Source organism: Bufo gargarizans, chromosome 2, assembly GCF_014858855.1.
Source record: "Bufo gargarizans isolate SCDJY-AF-19 chromosome 2, ASM1485885v1, whole genome shotgun sequence".
Classification (NCBI taxonomy): domain Eukaryota; kingdom Metazoa; phylum Chordata; class Amphibia; order Anura; family Bufonidae; genus Bufo; species Bufo gargarizans.
This window is the reverse complement of record NC_058081.1, coordinates 104122418-104141182: the sequence shown is the minus strand read 5'-3', so window position 1 is coordinate 104141182 and position 18765 is coordinate 104122418. Positions and strand designations below refer to the sequence as shown.

Below are 18765 nucleotides of genomic sequence, written 5' to 3'. Positions count from 1 at the left end.
ATGAGTCAGTTTTTGGATGAAGTAGAAGCCTCTTTTAAAATGGTCACTGTACTTTCAAAAAAAGTTTCACTAGTGTTTTGGCTTTCCGTTTGTGAGATCCGTTCAGGGCTCTCAGAAGCGGTGAAAAATAGATCAGTTTTGCCCTAATGCATTCTGAATTGATAAGGATCAGTTTGCCTCCGTTCCGTCTCCATTCCGCTCTGGAGGCGGACACCAGCGTTTTGGTGTCTGATGAAACTGAGCAAAACTGATCCGTTCTGACACACAATGTAAGTCAATGGGTACGGATCCGTTTTCTATGACACAATCTGGCACAATAGAAAACTGATCCGTCCTCCATTGACTTTCAATGGTGTTCAAGACTGATCTGTCTTGGCTATGTTAACGATGATACAAACGGATCCGTTCTGAACGGATGCAGACGATTGTATTATCTGAACGGATTCATCCATGACGGATTCACACAAAATGCCAGTGTGAAAGTAGCCTAAAAAAATGTTGTAATAGATCTTATTAAAAATCATTCTCCAATTATGACCCAAAAACATTATACCCCCTTTCCTCCTGAAGTTCACAGCTAAAATTTATCATGAGATGAGATGAATTATCGGCTAAGAAATCCAGTTAGATGCAGCCTATAGAGGTCTATGAAGAGGAGTGAACTGCTGAAAGGAGACAGAGGCACAGACACTGCTACATTCTCTAGGAAGTTTTTGGTCTGGATTCACAGCTACACTGTTTAGTACTGTTGTATAATGTTCTTCATGGTACAGCTTCTGAGGGTGTGCTACAGAGAGATGGGAGATCCTGCTCCCCTATGTGCTGTGTATGGGAGACATCATAGCGGCTAGTCTCTGCCCATTGACAGAAGATGAGAAAACATGATAAATGCAGGATACGTCATATAATGGTCAGATAGTGTTATTCTTCATGCACACGCTCAACAGCTTATTCTGAAAAGTCACCTGAAATGCCAACGACACAAGTTTAAGGATCTAAGGACATCCGTGTTTATATAATGGGACATGTTCTAGTGATGGGGTCCCTTCAGCATTCCCAAACCGAGCAGTTCTAGCTTGTTTGTATGTTTCAGGAATGATACAAGCGACTAACTTTACCAAAGTGTAGTTACAACTAGGGTATAACTGCAGTGGAAGCTCCCCGGAGCATGGTCTCCAGGAGGTAAACATCTTACTAGTCTCTTTACATCTTCTTGTTATGCGCTGAGTATTACCTGCAAGGTATTTCTGTGCCTTGCATCATCTGTGTTTTTCTGGAGCTGCTACAGGATCCATGTCCTACAAGTTGGGCACAATTCACCCTCAGGGTCGTCTTTACAAATCTCTTCCACAAATGTTTTCCTTCTCCTCACCCGTCTTGTAAAAATGCATTAGTGGATGGCGTTGCTGCTAAACAGACTGCTTTTGGAGTCGTTTGTTGGGATCATTAGAATCCTTCGTTATTTCAGTTTATTGTGTGGAGAGCCAGCTCGTGAGTTTCCTACAGAACGGCACAAAATAGCATAACTAACCGGCCAAGGAGAGAATCGGGAGAGTCTGATGCCAGCAGATCAGCCTCCATGTGTCCTCTGTCCCACTATCTTGGCAGTGGCTTCCATTTGGCATGTAACTAACCAATTATTTACCCACTGCCCTCACGGCATAAGAGATTGTAGCCAGACTTTATAGCCATTGCGCACATGTTTAATTTCTCAACAAGCTGTGAATTTGGTCCTTATTTGTCTAAAAGGACATCCGAGTACCCGACATGGTCTGCAAAAGTCTTCTGTTCGCCGTGTGTAATGTTAAAGACTGGTAAGTGTTTATTGGCTGTGCAGTCGGACCGCCATCAATCTATCCTGAGGATAGACCATCAATATCAAACTCTTGGAAACGCCCTTTAATATGAAGTGAAATGAATATTGTCTGTTTTATTTGCTATAACGTTGATTTTGCTGATGTTTGTATAGTCTAGTTATTTTTTTATTTTTTTGTGATAAAAGTATTTTATTGCATTGTAAGCAAAGCATAAAAGAAACCTATTCACTATGGTGTGAAAAAGGAGCTTTAACAGAACAATGACTAAGGGCTCATGCACACCACGACTGCATCTGTTTTGCGGTCCCTATCTAGCTGTACAGTGGCATATGTTGGGCCTTAAAGAATAAGGCCTCTTTCACACTACCGTTTTTTTTTTCCCGTTTTGCGGGCCGTTTTTTGCGTTCCGTATACATTCATTTCAATGGGTCCGCAAAAAAACGAATGTACTCCGTATGCATTCTGTTACCGTATCTCCGTTCCGCGCAAAGATGGAACATGTCCTATATTTGGCCGCAAATTACGTTCCGTGGCTCTATTAAAGTCAATGGGTCAGCAAAAAAACTAAACTGAATGCATCTGTATGTCTTCCGTATCCGTTCCGTTTTTTTTTTTTGCGGAACCATCTATTGAAAATGTTATGCCCAGCCCAATTTGTTCTATGTAATTACTGTATATGCCATATGGAAAAATGGAACAACTGTTCTGTGAAAAACGGACCACAAAACACTGAAATAGCCATACGGTAGTGTGAAAGAGGCCTAGGGGAGAGACATGCTCATAGGAAGGATCAAGGTAGTGGAAAGAACATGGATGCAATCTGAGGAAGGAGCTGGTTCAACTCCAAAAGGCATCATCAAATTATCCTAAATAAAATACAAGGAGGGAACTAAGTAACGCCTCCAACTCCGCCCAATACCGATCTATACATACCCAGTCTCCTTAAAGGGGTTGTCTCATTTCAGCAAGTGGCATTTATCATGGAGAGCAAGTTAATACAAGACACTTACTAATGTATTATCCATATTGCTTCCTTTGCTGGCTTAATTCAATTTTCCATCACATTATACACTGCTTGTTTCCATGGTTACAACCACCCTGCAATCCAACAGTGGTGGCCGTGCTTGCACGTGGAGAAGCAGATAAACCTCTATCGTGGCGTTGCCAGTAAGGACATCGGTAAAAGGGACTTTATTTTGTCTACGCGTTTCAAGGGCGCAGAGCTCTCTTCCTCAGGACAATCAATTAATCATTAAACAAACCAATCACATGGATTTAAAAACACATTTGGGGGCGCAGCCTGAGAGCAGGGGGGGGGGGGGGCGGTTCAGGGTGGGACTTCACTGACTGGCAGTGCACTCCGGAGCGCGGTCTCCCGATCTGTGAGGGGAACTTTTTTGTCTACATGTTCTTATTCCGTAGACAAAATTATAATTATTTATTTTTGTCACAGATAGGGAGATGCATACATTTTACAATCAAACATGAGCTCCTCATCGTTAATTAGCGCGGCTGCCGTCTACCAAGGGAATAGCGTTTTCATTTCTGCTTGGCGTTGTATTTAGTGAACTGGATCACGCTTGTCCTGGAATTGCCTGTGCTGCTCAGTACTCCATGCAAACACTTAGAGCAGCGCTTACGTAGGACGCAGATATTCAGCATGTTGGGGGGGTTGGGTAGGCTGCCCTCCGATCTGAATTCAGTTAGGGTTGGTACCAATTAGCTTACATTTGTATTCACATTAAGCACTGGAACGCAGCTTTTTCTCCCACTCTCAGATTAGAAATGCATAGCGGAAGGCGGCAGCCAACACTGTGTGTGGGCTCGGGATTTACAGCAAATGCTCCTTGTCTTCAGTTCTTGGCGCTGTACTTCTACCAGGAAGGGGGGGTATTGTGAGTGATGTACGCCCACTGGGCGTAGCTCCTTGATTTTTGGCATAGATGGTTTTTGTGTTCTATATACTTGGGCACAGCTTAGGGGTGTATGCTGCTTTGAAAAACTATTGCACTGGGGACTGGTGTATGATTTGGCTACCTACTGCCGGTAGATCTTATAATTGTACAGAGTCGTCTTCTAGCATTTGTGTAGCTGTCTAGACGGCAGAATCCTCTGAAGGCCCAACCGCGTCATCAGTTGAGAGCATTACCTTTTCTAAATACCCATCCAGCTGCTTTTATTGGGGTGTTTTTTACATGAGATTTGTGAAGACTTTTTGCCATTTTGTAAGAGTTTTTAGAAAAATGTTGTAGTGTTAATGCCGCTATGAAAATTGAAGCAATTGAGAAAATATATTTTTCGTAAAAATACCTTTTTAAAGGGGTTGTCCCATGAGAAACACTTATCTCCTATGCACAAGGGGGGAGATTTTACTTAGTGGTGCAGAGGAAAACTGGCTTAGTTGCCCATAGCAACCAATAAGATTTATCTTTTAATTTTCCAAAGGAGCTCTGAAAACAAGCGGAATCTGGTTGCTATGGGCAACTAAGCCAGTTTTCCTCTGCACCACTTTTGATAAATCTCCCCCAAAATCTCTTGAAGACCTGTAGATTTGAATGCAGCAGCAGCAGCACACATGGGTGACTATCACTCTATTCAAACAGGAAAACAAAGGGCCCCCATTCTCGTGATCAATGGGGGCTCCACATGTTGGACCCCTTCTGATTAGATACCTATCCTCTGTATTGTGGATAGGGATAAGTGTTTTTTTTATGGGACATCCCCTTTTAACACCCAAGTACATGAAGTGTATCCCCACATGAGCATGCAGATAGTCTGATTGAACATGCCTGCATTGGTTATTCAGGTGTTCATTTAGTTGCAGGTTTTTATCTGCAGCTTTCACATTTTGAAATGCAAAGCTTGAAAGCAGCAGAAGACCCACTGTGATACCGGCAGCCATACAGCCCCAAGACCTGCTAAAATCCCGGCTGTGATGCAGCCCCAAAACCAGTCCAACACCCGCTATGATCCCAGCAGTGATGAAGCTCAAAAAAAACAACCCAAGACCCGCTGCGATCCTGGCAGTGATACAGCCGAAAAAACAGTTATACAGCCGCAAAAATCGCCTCATTTCTGCACCAGTTCCGCACAAAACTCCAGATTTACGTCCGGATTTTGACACCTTTGCCCCAGATTTCAGCCGTTGCATTGCAAAGCATAAAATCTGTGATGAAAAGCCCCAAAAACTATTGACGCGCTGCGGATTTCAAAATCTGTTCATGTTGGTTTCTGAGCTGAAACTGTCTGCACCATGCGCTTGGCTGATACAGTATTACTTTGTTGGGGCTCATTCACACGGCCGTTGCCCAGCATGCACTACTTTTTTGCGGTGCAGACCATCTCATGCGGCGGCCCCATAGTCTGTGCCCGTGCAGCACGCAGTTGTGTGCATGAGCCCTTATGCTAATACTGTATTACATTGCACATTTTCCACACGAAAATCCATGTATACGCACCGTGTGCCTATACTTTATATGTGTATTCAGCCATTTATTTTAATGGATTCTCACAAAATCTATGGTAAAAATCCTCTGGTGCACTATGGACCCTAATATTAAAGTTCCCCATAGTTAGAGGTTGTCCGATCCCCAGTGGACCGGATGTGTGACTTCCGTCATCACATGGACCGCTGCTGCTATTCACTGGCCTCAGCGTGCCGCTTGGGGACATGCCACCAGCGAATGTCTGCAGTGGCGCACATGACTATGGATGGATCATCAAACTTCTGGTCCATGGGGTCCAGAAGGCAGCAGGGATGGATGCATAGCACCAGAACGGAGCACTATGAACTATGTAAGTGCCTTTTATTTTTTTTAGGCAGAGCAGATACTGGTTCATAAGTGCAACTGTGGTGGGGGATAGACAGCCCCTTTAATCCAGGATAAAGATTTTTTATTTTTTATGCAGTGTATATATGAGGATTATAGATCTACTGCAATTTATTTTTTGCATTTACGCAGATGGGAGCAGTAATGATATGCAGTGTATAGAAAGAAAGTTGCTCCTCATACATTTGCACAGTAAATGAGAGGCGCTGATGTTCCGCGCTGCATAAAGCGCCAGCATATGTGAGCTGTGGCTATGCCCTGGGCTTCTGGAGCTCGTTCAGGTTGTATATTGTTGTGTAGCTTGTATTTTATGGAGGCAAAGCTATATCAGTGTGTGTGTGTTCTGATCCAGATGGATGATGCTGTGGATTGTGCTGACAACCCTGCAAGAGGCGGATTTAATGGACACGGCTCTCGCCGTCTTATCGCTTCCGTCCAGAAATCCTGCTGCTGACATGGAGCATTTAGTCAGCTGTTGCCGCATCTATTGGCTTCACTTTGTCAGATCACGGATTTACCAACACAACCTGAGCTCGCAGCGCTCGGCAGGGAAGTGTAATCTTTCCGGCTGTTATGGGATATATATTATACGCATGCCTGTTTTTGACATGTAAAGCTGTATGTGGCTGAATGTATTTCCTATCATTTCAGTAAGGTTTCACAACTGCAGATGCTTATTTTATCATTTTAGTCGTAATCGTCGACCTATGCTATGCTTTACGTGCCTATACACTCGGGTCTTCCTGCCATTGTCTGCGTAATATCGTGCCGTTTTTAGGAACCTTTTAAAGTTGTCTTAGAATGTACCCATTAAAGGGCATTCCAGGGAGCATGTTACAGCTTAAAAGGGTTTTGGTTTTCCAGAAGTAAACCATTGATGACCATCCGTGTATGATCGCTAGGGGTCTGACCCCCTGCTGATAAGCTATTAGTAGAGGCCTCCATACAAGAAGCACAGGTGTATGGTACTGAGCTCCATGTAGGCCATGTCAACAATGAATGTGATGGCCTAGGGATAGGTCGTAATGCTCACCGCAGCCGATTGTTGGTGGTGCCACTGATGAGACATTGACCTATCCTGCGGAAAAGCCTTTTAACCTTATTGGAGCTTGTGTATGATAATGAACTACTTGTTGTTTTTGGGTGGTCTCTGAATATTATTGTTCTGGACAACATCTCCATAAGTTAAAATAATAAACTGATCTCTGCTTTGATCTGGCCTGGGCCTGACTATTGCCCTTTTCCTAGAACCTTGGCTGTGCTAATATGGATGAGGTGCTCATATGTCATATAGCACAAACTATTTATCATAGGGAATGAACACACCGGGCAATGATGTGAAAAATTTAACCCATGAGGTTCAGTTTTTCTTGAAGCTCTGTCTTTGGTGCTTGCACGGTCTTTCAGTCATGTAAAAAATGCTGAATAACAGCAATATTTGGCCCTTATGTATGATGAAATGGCTAGTGAAATGGTCTGTCAGGTTTAGTTTTTCCTGTCCAGACCAGGAGCCGATTTGACCTCTTTTGGATCTAGCATTGTATAACTATAGTGTGATAATGTCGCTTGTTTTCATGACCTATAGGAGCATATTGCTAAGTTTTACTAATTAATTATTTTTATAAATGCGTGCAGTTCTGGGAAATAAATACTACTATTACTTTCCCTATTGATTAGAGATGACCTGTCCACATGAGTTACAGCCATTATTTTCACAATTTCAAATTCTGCCTTTGGGATAGTAGTAGTTTTTATTATATATTGGTGTAATTCACAACCATAATAGTAATTTTATTTGAGATTATATATATATTTTATAATAATTTTAATATAATATAGAGAGAATATATATAATACTGACTTTCTTCTTTTTCTTATAGGTATGGTCTGAACATGCGTTGCTTGGCAGCTCGAGTCAATTATAAGACTCTAATATTTATCTGCTCACTTTTTACCCTGGTGACCGTCTTGCTATGGAACAAATGCTCCTCCAATGACCATTCTTCTACCCTTCCATGGGGACCACAATTAGGCTTGAGGGTTGAAAGCCTTGAGAAGAGGGCCGCAGCTTCTGAGAGTAATGTGGCCAATGGCCAGCTTCGATCTGAGGAGGCCTCACCACAGGAGCAGCAGAAGGCACCGCCACTAGTGGGCAGTAAAGGAACCGGACTAAAGTATGAGGAGATAGATTGCTTGATCAATGAAGATCAGAATGTGCGTTGTAGGAGAGAGGGCAATGAAGTGTACATGCCTTTCTCCTGGGTGGAGAAATACTTTGAGGTGTATGGGAAAATTGCTCAGTATGATGGCTTTGAACGATTTGAGTTTTCACACAGCTACTCCAAAGTGTATGCACAACGAGGCCCATACCATCCCGATGGAGTATTTATGTCCTTTGAAGGTTATAATGTGGAAGTGAGGGATCGAGTCAAGTGCATCAGTGGTGTAGAAGGTAATGGGTCTTATTCTGTCTTGAAATAAATAGTGCTCAGTGGTTCTTGATGACTATCGGTAGTAATAAGTCAGAGCAACTGGACTTGTTTGTTTGTTTTTATTTTTTCCTTGAACACGTTTCGCTCGTCATCTGTATGACTTGTACGAGAATTCTCCTGTATTAAATACTGGTGACTCGTGCTTCAATTACGGAGGATTCAGTGATTGTATGTCCATGACTGAAGCTATTCGTTGTGATTAAACTTCCGTGGGAGAGGTGTTAGAGCTGCATCGTAAGTTGCAGACAATAAATGTGGAACCCCTCCCCCACTATTCAAGCTTCGTTTCTTGAATAGAGGTGAAGGGGTCTGACATCTAAGTTTATCACAGCCAATAGCTTCAGTCATGCAAATGCAATCAACACCTTACCTCCATGACTTGAATCGCAAGTCACCAGTATTTAAAGGTGAATGACAATCAAAACATTTTCAAGGAAAAATACAAGTCCAGTTGCTGTGGCGTAATGGCTTAACAGATTTGGACAACTTCTTCCAGGATATCGCTCATACAATCAAATTTTCAAATGCCCTTATGCATACACTGTCCATTTGACGGGCATAACTTCACCCTTTGCATTGCATGAAAGAAAATCGCAACGTAAATTTACATGCTTCGGATCTGCACCATAACTCAAGTTATGTATATATTTTGGAGTGGAAATTTTCTGCAGTGCATGGATGAGACTTCTTAAAATATAATCCTCTTTACTGCTGCACATTTTCTGCCTGCAATTCCCCTGAGGAGAATCCATAGCGAAACCGCCACATGTGGCTGTACCCTTAGTAAGAAAAAAGATTGAGCACAGAAAAGGTACCAACACAAACCTAGCAAGATCGCCACCTTCCACAGAAGTCGGACTTGTGGTGAACTTAATGTCACTCCAGCTTCCACCTAGAATTCTGCCCATTAGACTGTAAAGTTCATGACCTTATCCCTAGGTCATCCATATCAGATCTGTAGGGGCTGACTCTTGGCATCTCCTGCCACCAGCTGTGTCTGGTATTACAGCTCAGTCCCATTTACTTGAACTTCAGCCAAGAAGGTGAAATTCTGATACAGAGCACAGCTGCTACTCCTAAAAGGTAAGAAGCGATGTCTGGTACACAGTGAAGAAGACACAGCTTTTCCTGGAGTGTCGTAGCCCCTTAAAAAGCTGATCGCCGGCGGTTCTGCAAGTCAGATCCCCACCAATCAAGTTTTAAAGTGTCCCCTTAAACAATGACAAGTTCACATGTAATTCTAATCTTATTTCTAGTGAAATGCATCAAAATTATTGATTTTAGTCAAGAAACTTTTTGGTTCCTTAGCCCAACTGCCATATTTCTACCTTTTCCATAAGGACATTTACGTTTCCATTGTATTCAGTGCTTGGCTTTGTGGGAATCATTTAAATAATGAGAGAAAAGAAGAAATGAATCGCACATCCACTGCTAATGCTATGATCTCATCCCTGCAGGAGACAGCACTGAATAGCGCATGTGTACTACCTCCATGCTACATGCTAAATGAGGCATTTGTGTACATTTTGATCAAAAGGCAAGAAGCCCACTCACCACGCCAAGGTTGCCTCTGAGTGGGTCCTAACCTAAAATTGGCACGGTGCTACACGGCGACCACCAGCGCTGTGGCGCCATCCCGGCCGGCGGCGGGACCCAGTGGCCAAACAGCACCCCTGCTGCTTGACCATGCCATACCTAGCTCTGGGCCCCACCAACCAGCCCGGAAAACAGCACAGTGGCCCCTATGCAGCACCGCACCATGTGAACAGTTGTCAAAGCTCGCCTGCTCTGAAGCTCACAGGAACTCCAACTGAGAGCATGATGGATGTGCGATCCATTTCTTCTTCTTTTTTTCTCCAATTGTTCATTACATTGAGTTTCTGTCCCTGGATCTGCACTCCTTCCACTAGACAGGTGATTTTTAATTAGCCTAGTATTCTGTAGTAAGGGTTAAATTAGCCTATCATGCTCTCAGTTGGAGTTCCTGCGAGCTTCAGGGCAGGTGAGCTTTGACAACTGTTCACATGGTGCGGTGCTGCGCAGGGGCCACTGTGCTGTTTTTCTGTCTGGTTGGTGGGACCCAGAGCTAGGTTTGGCATGGTCAGACAGCAGGGGTGCTGTTTGGCCACCGGGATGACGCCACAGCGCTGGTGGTCGCCGTGCAGCGCCGCGCCAATTTAAGTTAGGACCCACTCATTGAGGCGACCTTGGCGTGGTGAGTGGGCTTATGCCTTTTGATAAAAAAAATGTACACTAATGCCTCATTTAGCGTGTTGCATGGAGGTAGTACACATGCGCTATTTAGTGCTATCTCATGCAGGGATGAGATCATAGCATTTGCAGTGGATGTGCGATCAATTTCTTCTATTTTTCTCCAGTTGTTCATCTGTGGGAATCATTGGTTGTAGTATCACTTTTTCCCACATAGTGTGTACCACCTGGAAACAAACGGATGTACTGCAAGCCCCCCCCAACGAGATGTGACCACCCCTTGACACTGAGACCCAAGCACAGTTAGGTGGTCGCTCTGCAGGTTCCTTCAAGTGTGTTTAAAATTTCTATTGGATAATAATGCAAGAAAAAGGCAACAATAATAAGGTGCATGGGAAAAGGTTGGAGTTTAATATTTTAGAAACCTATTCTGTTCCCTTTTTGCTGGAAGATTTGGAAATGACTTGCTAAGACCGATCTGATAAGTGTGACTTCTCAAGTTTACATGTGCCAGATCACAATGCTGCAATATTGTTTTCAGCACAGAGATTGCTAAATCCTGTCTGGAGCCTGGAGCAGCGGAGGTTGCACAGAGCAGCTGGAATATGGGAAGAAGGGCAACCATGCCAAGCGTCAAGCACCTCCATCTCAGTCCTTGCACCACACATACAGAGGGCTTGTGTTATTACGTTAATATTTTCTATGCAGATGCAGCAGCCATTGAAGCAAGGACATATTAATTTACACTTTTGAATTGGCTTTTCGGCTATTAGCAAAGACATGGCTCTGTACATGTTACTGTTTAGCTAAGAAAGCGGTTACATAGACCACTCACCATACCAGGGATGTTGATCACAGGAGAAGGCATAAAATACACTGCTCACAAAAAGTTAGGGATATTTGGCTTGTAGGTGAAATTTCGGGATTATCCTAAAATGTACTCTAACCTTTACAGGTGAACTTAATGTGACCTTCTCTAAACTTTTGAATGCACGTGCCCAACTGCTCAATGTTTCAGTACTTTTTGCACATCTTGCGGTTTCTAACAGGGCGCTTATCTGCAAAATTTACAACCGGTTTTGATCCGTGGAATTTAAACAGTCCTCCTCCTCATCATGCATTTTGACATCCTGAGACCAAGACGACCCCTAACAATTGATCAACAGTACCTCGCCATTGCAAGGCTTCAAGCAGGATGTTCTTAGATGGAAGTGGCCACTGAGCTTAAAGTGTCAGTGTCATCAGCAGGTTGTATCAGAGAGATTGGAAGAATCACAGAAAGACATAGAAGTTGAGGTCCTTCCCACACTGATATCCGCTTCATTGTGAACAATGCCCTGCGGAATCGAACAATGAATGCCACACAACTCTCCGCACATTGAAGGGAGGTAATAGGCACCCAAGTGTCACATCAGACCATTTAAAACCATTTACATCAGTGTGGTCTGCGTGCTAGACAACTTGCACAGGGACCTGACCACACCATCCGGCACAGGCGTCATTGTCTTGCATGGGCCAGCGAACATCTACGCTGGACGAGGACCCAGTGGTGTTGGAGACGTTGAGGAGAGTGCTATGCATCAGCCACTGGCGAGCCTTTGGTGGTGTTAGTGTGGGCAGGTGTGTCTAGCCAATACAGAACTGCCCTACACTTTGTGAATGGTACAGTGACAAGCCCATACTACTTGAATAACCTAATTAATCCAGTCATTGTGCCTCTGCATGAACACCATAGGCCTAATTTCATCTACATGGGTGACAATGCCCCAGCTCATTGAGGTTGCATCATTACAGAACAGCTGCTGGGGTACCTCAAATGGAGTGGCCTGCACTTTCTCCAGATCTGAATCCCATTGAAAACCTATGGGATCAGCTTAGGTGCCGTGTAGAGGCTCGTAACTCTGTGCCCCAGAACCTCAATGACCTGAGGGCCATCCTTTAATAAGAGTGGGATGCCATGCCTCAGCAGACAATAAGTCGACTTGTCAACAGCATGAGACGTCGTTGAGCAGTAATTGATGCTCAAGACCACATTACAAGTTATTGAGCTTTTTGTGGGGGGTATACCCACCATTGTTTGCTTTTTGTTTGTTTAAGATGAGGAAATCGCCATTGCATGCCTGCAAAAAATGCACCAAAATGATACGCAACTGACAATACTAGCTAATTCCTCAAGCTGATGTAAAAAGCTGAGAACTTTGCTGAGATCTTCCAGTCAGGAACATATGTGTCTCGGCATGCATGGGGTCCTACCACTAAACTACCCGTGGTGTGTGAACGGGGTCTGAACAGGGCTAGAAACAAACTCGCAGCCAGACTCTCGCATACCTCCATAGTGGTATCACCAATGCACTGGGAGGTAGGATAAAGCTGTGTGCCGCACCCACAACAGACCATGTGACACAGAAGCTACCAGGTGCGAAAGAACGTTGCCAACATAATGAAGTGGCACATTCCATACACATAAAGAATAAAAACTGTGGTGCATGAGGGGCTCCGATATGTTCCTGAATGGAAGATATTGGCAAAGTTCTCCAGCTTTTAACATCGGCTTGAGGAATTGGCTAGTATTGTCAGTTGCATATCATTTTGGTGCATTTTTTTTTTTTGTTTTGCAGTGATTTATTTATAATTTTTATTTTTTCATCTGCACAATGTGTCATTTTGTGTAAGATGACCTTATGGTGCATGTGGTCTGCCCCGGCATCCTCCATTGTACACATTTCTTTTTTTTGCTGGGGATTGCCTTTATCTGTGGACCGCATGCAGAGGAATTGCTCCCCCGGTTATAGACACGCGACAGTTTTTGGGTTTGGAGCATTTCCACCCGTTTTAGGCTTAAATGCCCTACTTTCGTGATATAATATTGCTGTAGAGTGCACTTTTTACGTTTTCTATAAATTTCACCTGAATGACAAATATCCCTAACTTTTTGTGAGTAGTGGTATGTTCAGTGCAGCAAAAGATATGTGAGGGATCTGTAGCCTATGTATTTTACAGGAATGGAAATATAGGACGGCTCTCGCTCTGATTGGGGATGGCAAGGTGCTCCAAGCTGATGTTGCACTCAAATCACCCAAAAATTGTACAGAAAAAGCAGAACGGGCACTCATATCTGGACACACACAGAATCAGTATAGCATCACTTAATTTATTTATTATATATGCAATATATGCAGATGAATATCATATTACATTTGCTAAATCGCCAATCGTGCCAATGACTCCAAAATTTAAAATATAAACAAGACGTTATATATATTCAACAATCCTGCCACTTCTAATAATAAGGTAGCTGCTAGGCAACAGATAATGTAGCCCAAATAAAGTTCGTAAATATGTCCTCCTAAATGACCATATGAAGATTGAGATTAGTGACTGCAAACACAAAACACAATAACTGAGTGAACTTTTTATGTTTTTCTATAAATTTCACCTGAATGACAAATATCCGTAGTGGTATGTTCAGTGCAGCAAAAGATATGTGAGGGATCTGTAGCCTATGTATTAGCCAGCCTAGGCGTTGAGAACCCCAATGTAACTAACTTGTGCCCCTATCTGTGGTCCCACCGCTAGCACGTTTCGATCCACGCAAGAACTGGAAGTGGCTTGGTGGCCAGTGGCTTGGTCCCATGACTACTGTGACCAAACGCAGGCCTCAGTGGTCACATATGCTTGAACGAAATGTCACTGACAGTCACGCAGATCTGACCACTGAGGCCGCAGCAGTCACAGGACCAAGCCATATTGCGTTCCTGTGGGGACCAGGGTAGTGGCACAGGCATGGCAGGACTGTGGACAGGTGGTGCTGAGGCCAGCCTTGATTCAGATACTAATATGAACATCGACTGGACCTGTACTAACTGATATTGTTATATGCAGACCGTTGACAACACAGGCTTTATATCCAGGCGACTTTTTGACATTTAACGCTTGTATAGTGCTTCAGTTTGTTTTCTATTTAGTTCTTTCTCCTTAACAAATGTTTTGTACTACTTGTGTCTTTCCTTAGGGGTCCCGTTATCTACCCAGTGGGGCCCACAGGGATATTTTTACCCAATCCAGATTGCCCAATATGGACTAAGTCACTATAGCAAGAACTTGACCGAGAAACCTCCACATACGGAGGTGTATGAGAAGGCGGATGACAAATCTGAAGGAGTGCTGGGCACATGGACTATTCCTAAGGGAGCGTCTCTTACTACAGTTTATGATAAGTCCAGAAGTAGTCATGTCAGACACTTTGTAGTACCAGGTGAGTGTGGACCGTCATCACATTTTCTCTCAGATATTGTTATGCACACTGATTTTATTCTTAAAGGGGTTGTGCCAATTGTTTAAGTTCTCCCCTTACCACGGGATCAGAAATGACTAGCTGATCACTGGGGGTCTGACCGCTTGGACCCCACTGATCACGACTACATTGCTTGGCTGTCTCTGGAGTGTCCATAGAGAAGGAATGAATGGAGCAGCAGTGGACATGCACGACCTGACGCTCCATCATAACTGGGGAACAGGACCTTGGTTCTCGTGATCGTTGAGGGTCCCAGTGGTCATATCCCCAGCGATAATTTAGTTATATCCTAAACTTTGGATAGGGAATAATTTGCCATGAGCCGCTGCCATAGATTATGTATTTCACAGCGCAACTCCATGTCCAGTACTAAATCTAAAGCGTGAAAAACTTCTGTATTCTCAGCAACAAGGGATATCTTGGAAAACCCCAATTCAGCCTCAGGCCGATGCTTCTAATGCATTATCTGAATTCTGACTACAGGGAAGCAACGAATTGTATTTAATTACTTCAGTAAGTTTCGGTTTGCCATTGCCTCCTGTTTACATAGACTTCTCCCGAGCTGGATGCAGGTCCCTCATTGGTATCTTGACAGACCCATTTGTCAGTTGTGTGATAAGTTCTACCTTGCGTTCATTACCAGAGAGGGGGAGGAAAGCCTGTCCTCCAGCGTCGTCCCTTAAGGACTTATCTAGAAGGAGATGACAAAAGTGACTTCATTGTCTCCTGAAGTGATTGACTGGTTAATCCTAATGGGTATTGATTAGAGGATCCACAGTACATTAAGAGGCCAAAACGGAGAGGGTGAGATTGGACGAAAACATTATTAGGCCTCAGTGGATTATGTTGGGAAGAAGGATAGCCACATGTAGGAACATTTCTCATGGGTACACATTACTTATTTACAAAGTCCATCAAAGAATCATTACTCTAGTAGTAACAGTCTGCTCCTCACTTCTTTGATGGTAGAGTACATTTCAGTAAGGCCTTTCTATTCCCATCATATAGCTTTAACCAAAGATACTGGCCATATACAGCCAGGTCCATAATTATTGGGAGATCGACACAATTCTAACATTTTTGGCTCTATAAACCACCACAATGGATTTGAAATGAAACTAACAAGATATGCTTTAACTGCAGACTGTCAGCTTTAATTTTGAGGGTGTTTACATCCAAATCAGGTGAACGGTGTAGGAATTACAACAGTTTGCATATGTGCCTCCCACTTGTTAAGGGACCAAAAGTAATGGCACAATTGGCTTCTTAGCTGTTCCATGGCCAGGCATGTGTTATTCCCTCATTATCCCAATTACAATGAGCAGATAAAAGGTCCAGTGTGGAGAAGGAAAGGAACTGCTCATGATCCTAAGCATACTACCTCATCAGTGAAGCATGGTGGTGGTAGAGTCATGGCGTGGCATGTATGGCTGCCAGTGGAACTGGTTCTTTTGTATTTTATTGATGATGTGACTGCTGACAAAAGCAGCAGGATGAATTCTAAGTGTTTCGGGCAATATTATCTGCTCATATTCAGCCAAACGCTTCAGAACTCATTGGATGGCGCTACACACTGCAGATGGACAATGACCCAAAGCATACTGCAAAAGCAACCAAAGGGTTTTTTAAGGGAAAGAAGTGGAATGTTATGCAATGGCCAAGTCAATCACCTGACCTGAATCTGATTGAGCATGCATTTCACTTGCTGAAGACAAAATGAAGGGAAAATGCCCCAAGAACAAGCAGGAACTGAAGACAGTTGCAGTAGAGGCCTGGCAGAGCATCACCAGGGATGAAACCCAGCGTCTGGTGATGTCTATGCGTTCCAGACTTCAGGCTGTAATTGACTGCAAAGGATTTGCAACCAAGTATTAAAAAGTGAGAGTTTTGAGTTATGATTATTATTCTATCCAATTACTTTTGGTCCCTTACCAAGTGGGAGGCACATATGCAAACTGTTGTAATTCCTACACCGTTCACCTGATTTGGATGTAAATACCCTCAAATTAAAGCTGACAGACTGCCGTTAAAGCACATCTTGTTTGTTTCATTTCAAAATCCATTGTGGTGGTGTACAGAGCCAAAAATGTTAGATTTGTGTCGATGTCCCAATAATTATGGACCTGACTGTAGTTCACATTTTTCAGCCAATGTGAAGAGCAGGCTAATGATTTCAGCATTTATGACCTGTTTTGTGGTGATCAGAAGAGGATGCTGGTAATCAGGAGGTATTCCCACCCTATAAATTAAGGAACCAAGATTCTTTAAAGGGGTATTCTGTTTTAAAAAAAAAACAAAAAAAAAACATTTGTTTGCTCAATAGGTGATTTTGATCAAAATTTAATATACATGTATTTAAAATTTTGCTTGCTTACCTTTCTTACTTTTTATTGGTATAGCCCATGATTCAGTCAGTCCTGTGTAATGCATTCTGTGGCCTAACTGAAACATGGCATCAGTCATGCGACACCCCACTGACATTCAGTAAGCAACAGTGTTAGGTGGCATACATGTGTTGGGTCAGGACACTTCCATGGGATATCTACATAGGAGTAATGGTGGAAATTGTGGCTATAAGTTACTGTATGCGTGTTTACATACCTGCCTGTTTTCCCCTAACCCACAACAGCACCATGAGAGAGAGAGGCTCCGCCCCCACAGACAGGAAACCTCAAGCTTAAAAAGGCGGAGGCTCTCCTCCCACCTCAGTATGGTTTCCTGTCTCTGGAGGGAAGCCTTAAGATGTTCTATAGGTGGCTTCTTCCCCCGGTATCCCTGGTTTACCTGTGGTCTTCTATAATATATGGTGGCATATTCTTGCGCCGAGGGATCTGCAGAGGCACGTTGGCCGTTACAGAGGACTTTGAAGCGTTGTGTGATATGGCTGCTTGTTGGCGTAGTGGCCAGAGTCAACTTTTTTCTAGGACTGCTACTGGATTCAAGGGTACAGAGGCGTTTCTTAACGGAAGAAAAGATGGCGAAATTTAAGAGAAGAAATACAAGATCTAGCCAGGAACCCAAGAATGTCTGAGAAAAGGTATGGCTATTCTGGGAAGTTTGAAATCATGTATTCCAGCTGTTGTATGGGCCCAGATCCACTCAAGAGGACTACAATGGGTTCTATTGTCAGCTTCAGCTTGGGAAGGGGGCAAGGAACCCTTAGTCTTGCCTAGTTATTCCAGACTAAACTCTAGAGGAATTAAGGTGGTTGCTAAGAGACAATCTAACCCAAGGGGCTCCCTGGGTAAGGAAGAATCTTTTATGCTTGACTACAGATGCAAGTCCTTGGGGTTGGGGAGCTCATATCCTAGGACACTCAATCCAAGGCTTATGGCAAGATGGGCAGAGGTCAGCCTCTTCAATTATAAAGGAACTTATGGCAGTAAAATTTGCTATGTTAGTAGTTCTTCCATTAATTTCAAACAGACCTCTCAGAATCATGTCGGACAACAGCACTGTAGTTTACCATTTAAACAAACAAGGGGGTACAAGGAGCAAGGCCTTAATGTTGATGACAAGTGAGATTCTTCAGTTGACAGAAAGTAATTCTAGTTCACTCTCAGCAGTTCACATCCGGGGCACAGAATATTGTAGGCAGATTTGAGTCATCATGGTATTTCCCAAGGGGAGTAGAGTCTAAACATAACAATTGGAGGCTTCCTTCAGTAGATCTGTTTTCTAACAGTCAGAACAGGAAAGTTGAGGAATTATTTTCTTTATCTCCAGAGGGATCCCCCTGTGGTCTGGATGCCTTCCTTCACAGTTGGAATTTTTCCCTGGGGTATGCTTTCCCTCCTTTTCCCTTGATTCCCAGGCTGTTACAGAAGATAAGGGAAGATCTTGCTCGGGTGATTTTAATAGCTCCCTTCTGGCCCATGAGAACTTGGTTTTACCTGCCTGAGAAAGATGTCGGTGTCAGACCCGTGGGTCTTTCCAGAGATTTACAACCTTCTGTCTCGGGGTCCAATTTTTTTATCCGCAGATAAAAGGCCTCTATTTGACTGCATGGAATTTGAAAGGTTCCTGCTAGGCAAGAGGGTTTTTTCATCCAACTTAGTAAATACTCTCTCTTGAAATGTAGAAAGAAAGTAACAATTTTTCCATTTATGCCAGAGTCTGGA

The 18765-nt window shown here is 43.4% G+C and overlaps 1 protein-coding gene across 2 annotated transcripts in view; it reads left to right on the top strand.

The window, feature by feature from the left end:
- The window catches only part of GLCE (glucuronic acid epimerase), a 93025-nt gene that overhangs the window by 63561 nt on the left and 10699 nt on the right, over window positions 1-18765 (top strand). For both annotated transcript variants that reach the window (XM_044279364.1, XM_044279363.1), the window contains exons 2-3: window positions 7528-8099; window positions 14363-14605. In XM_044279364.1, coding sequence (XP_044135299.1) covers window positions 7541-8099; window positions 14363-14605 — 802 coding nt within the window. In that variant the 5' untranslated portion in view covers window positions 7528-7540. The remainder of the gene's footprint in view (window positions 1-7527; window positions 8100-14362; window positions 14606-18765) is intronic.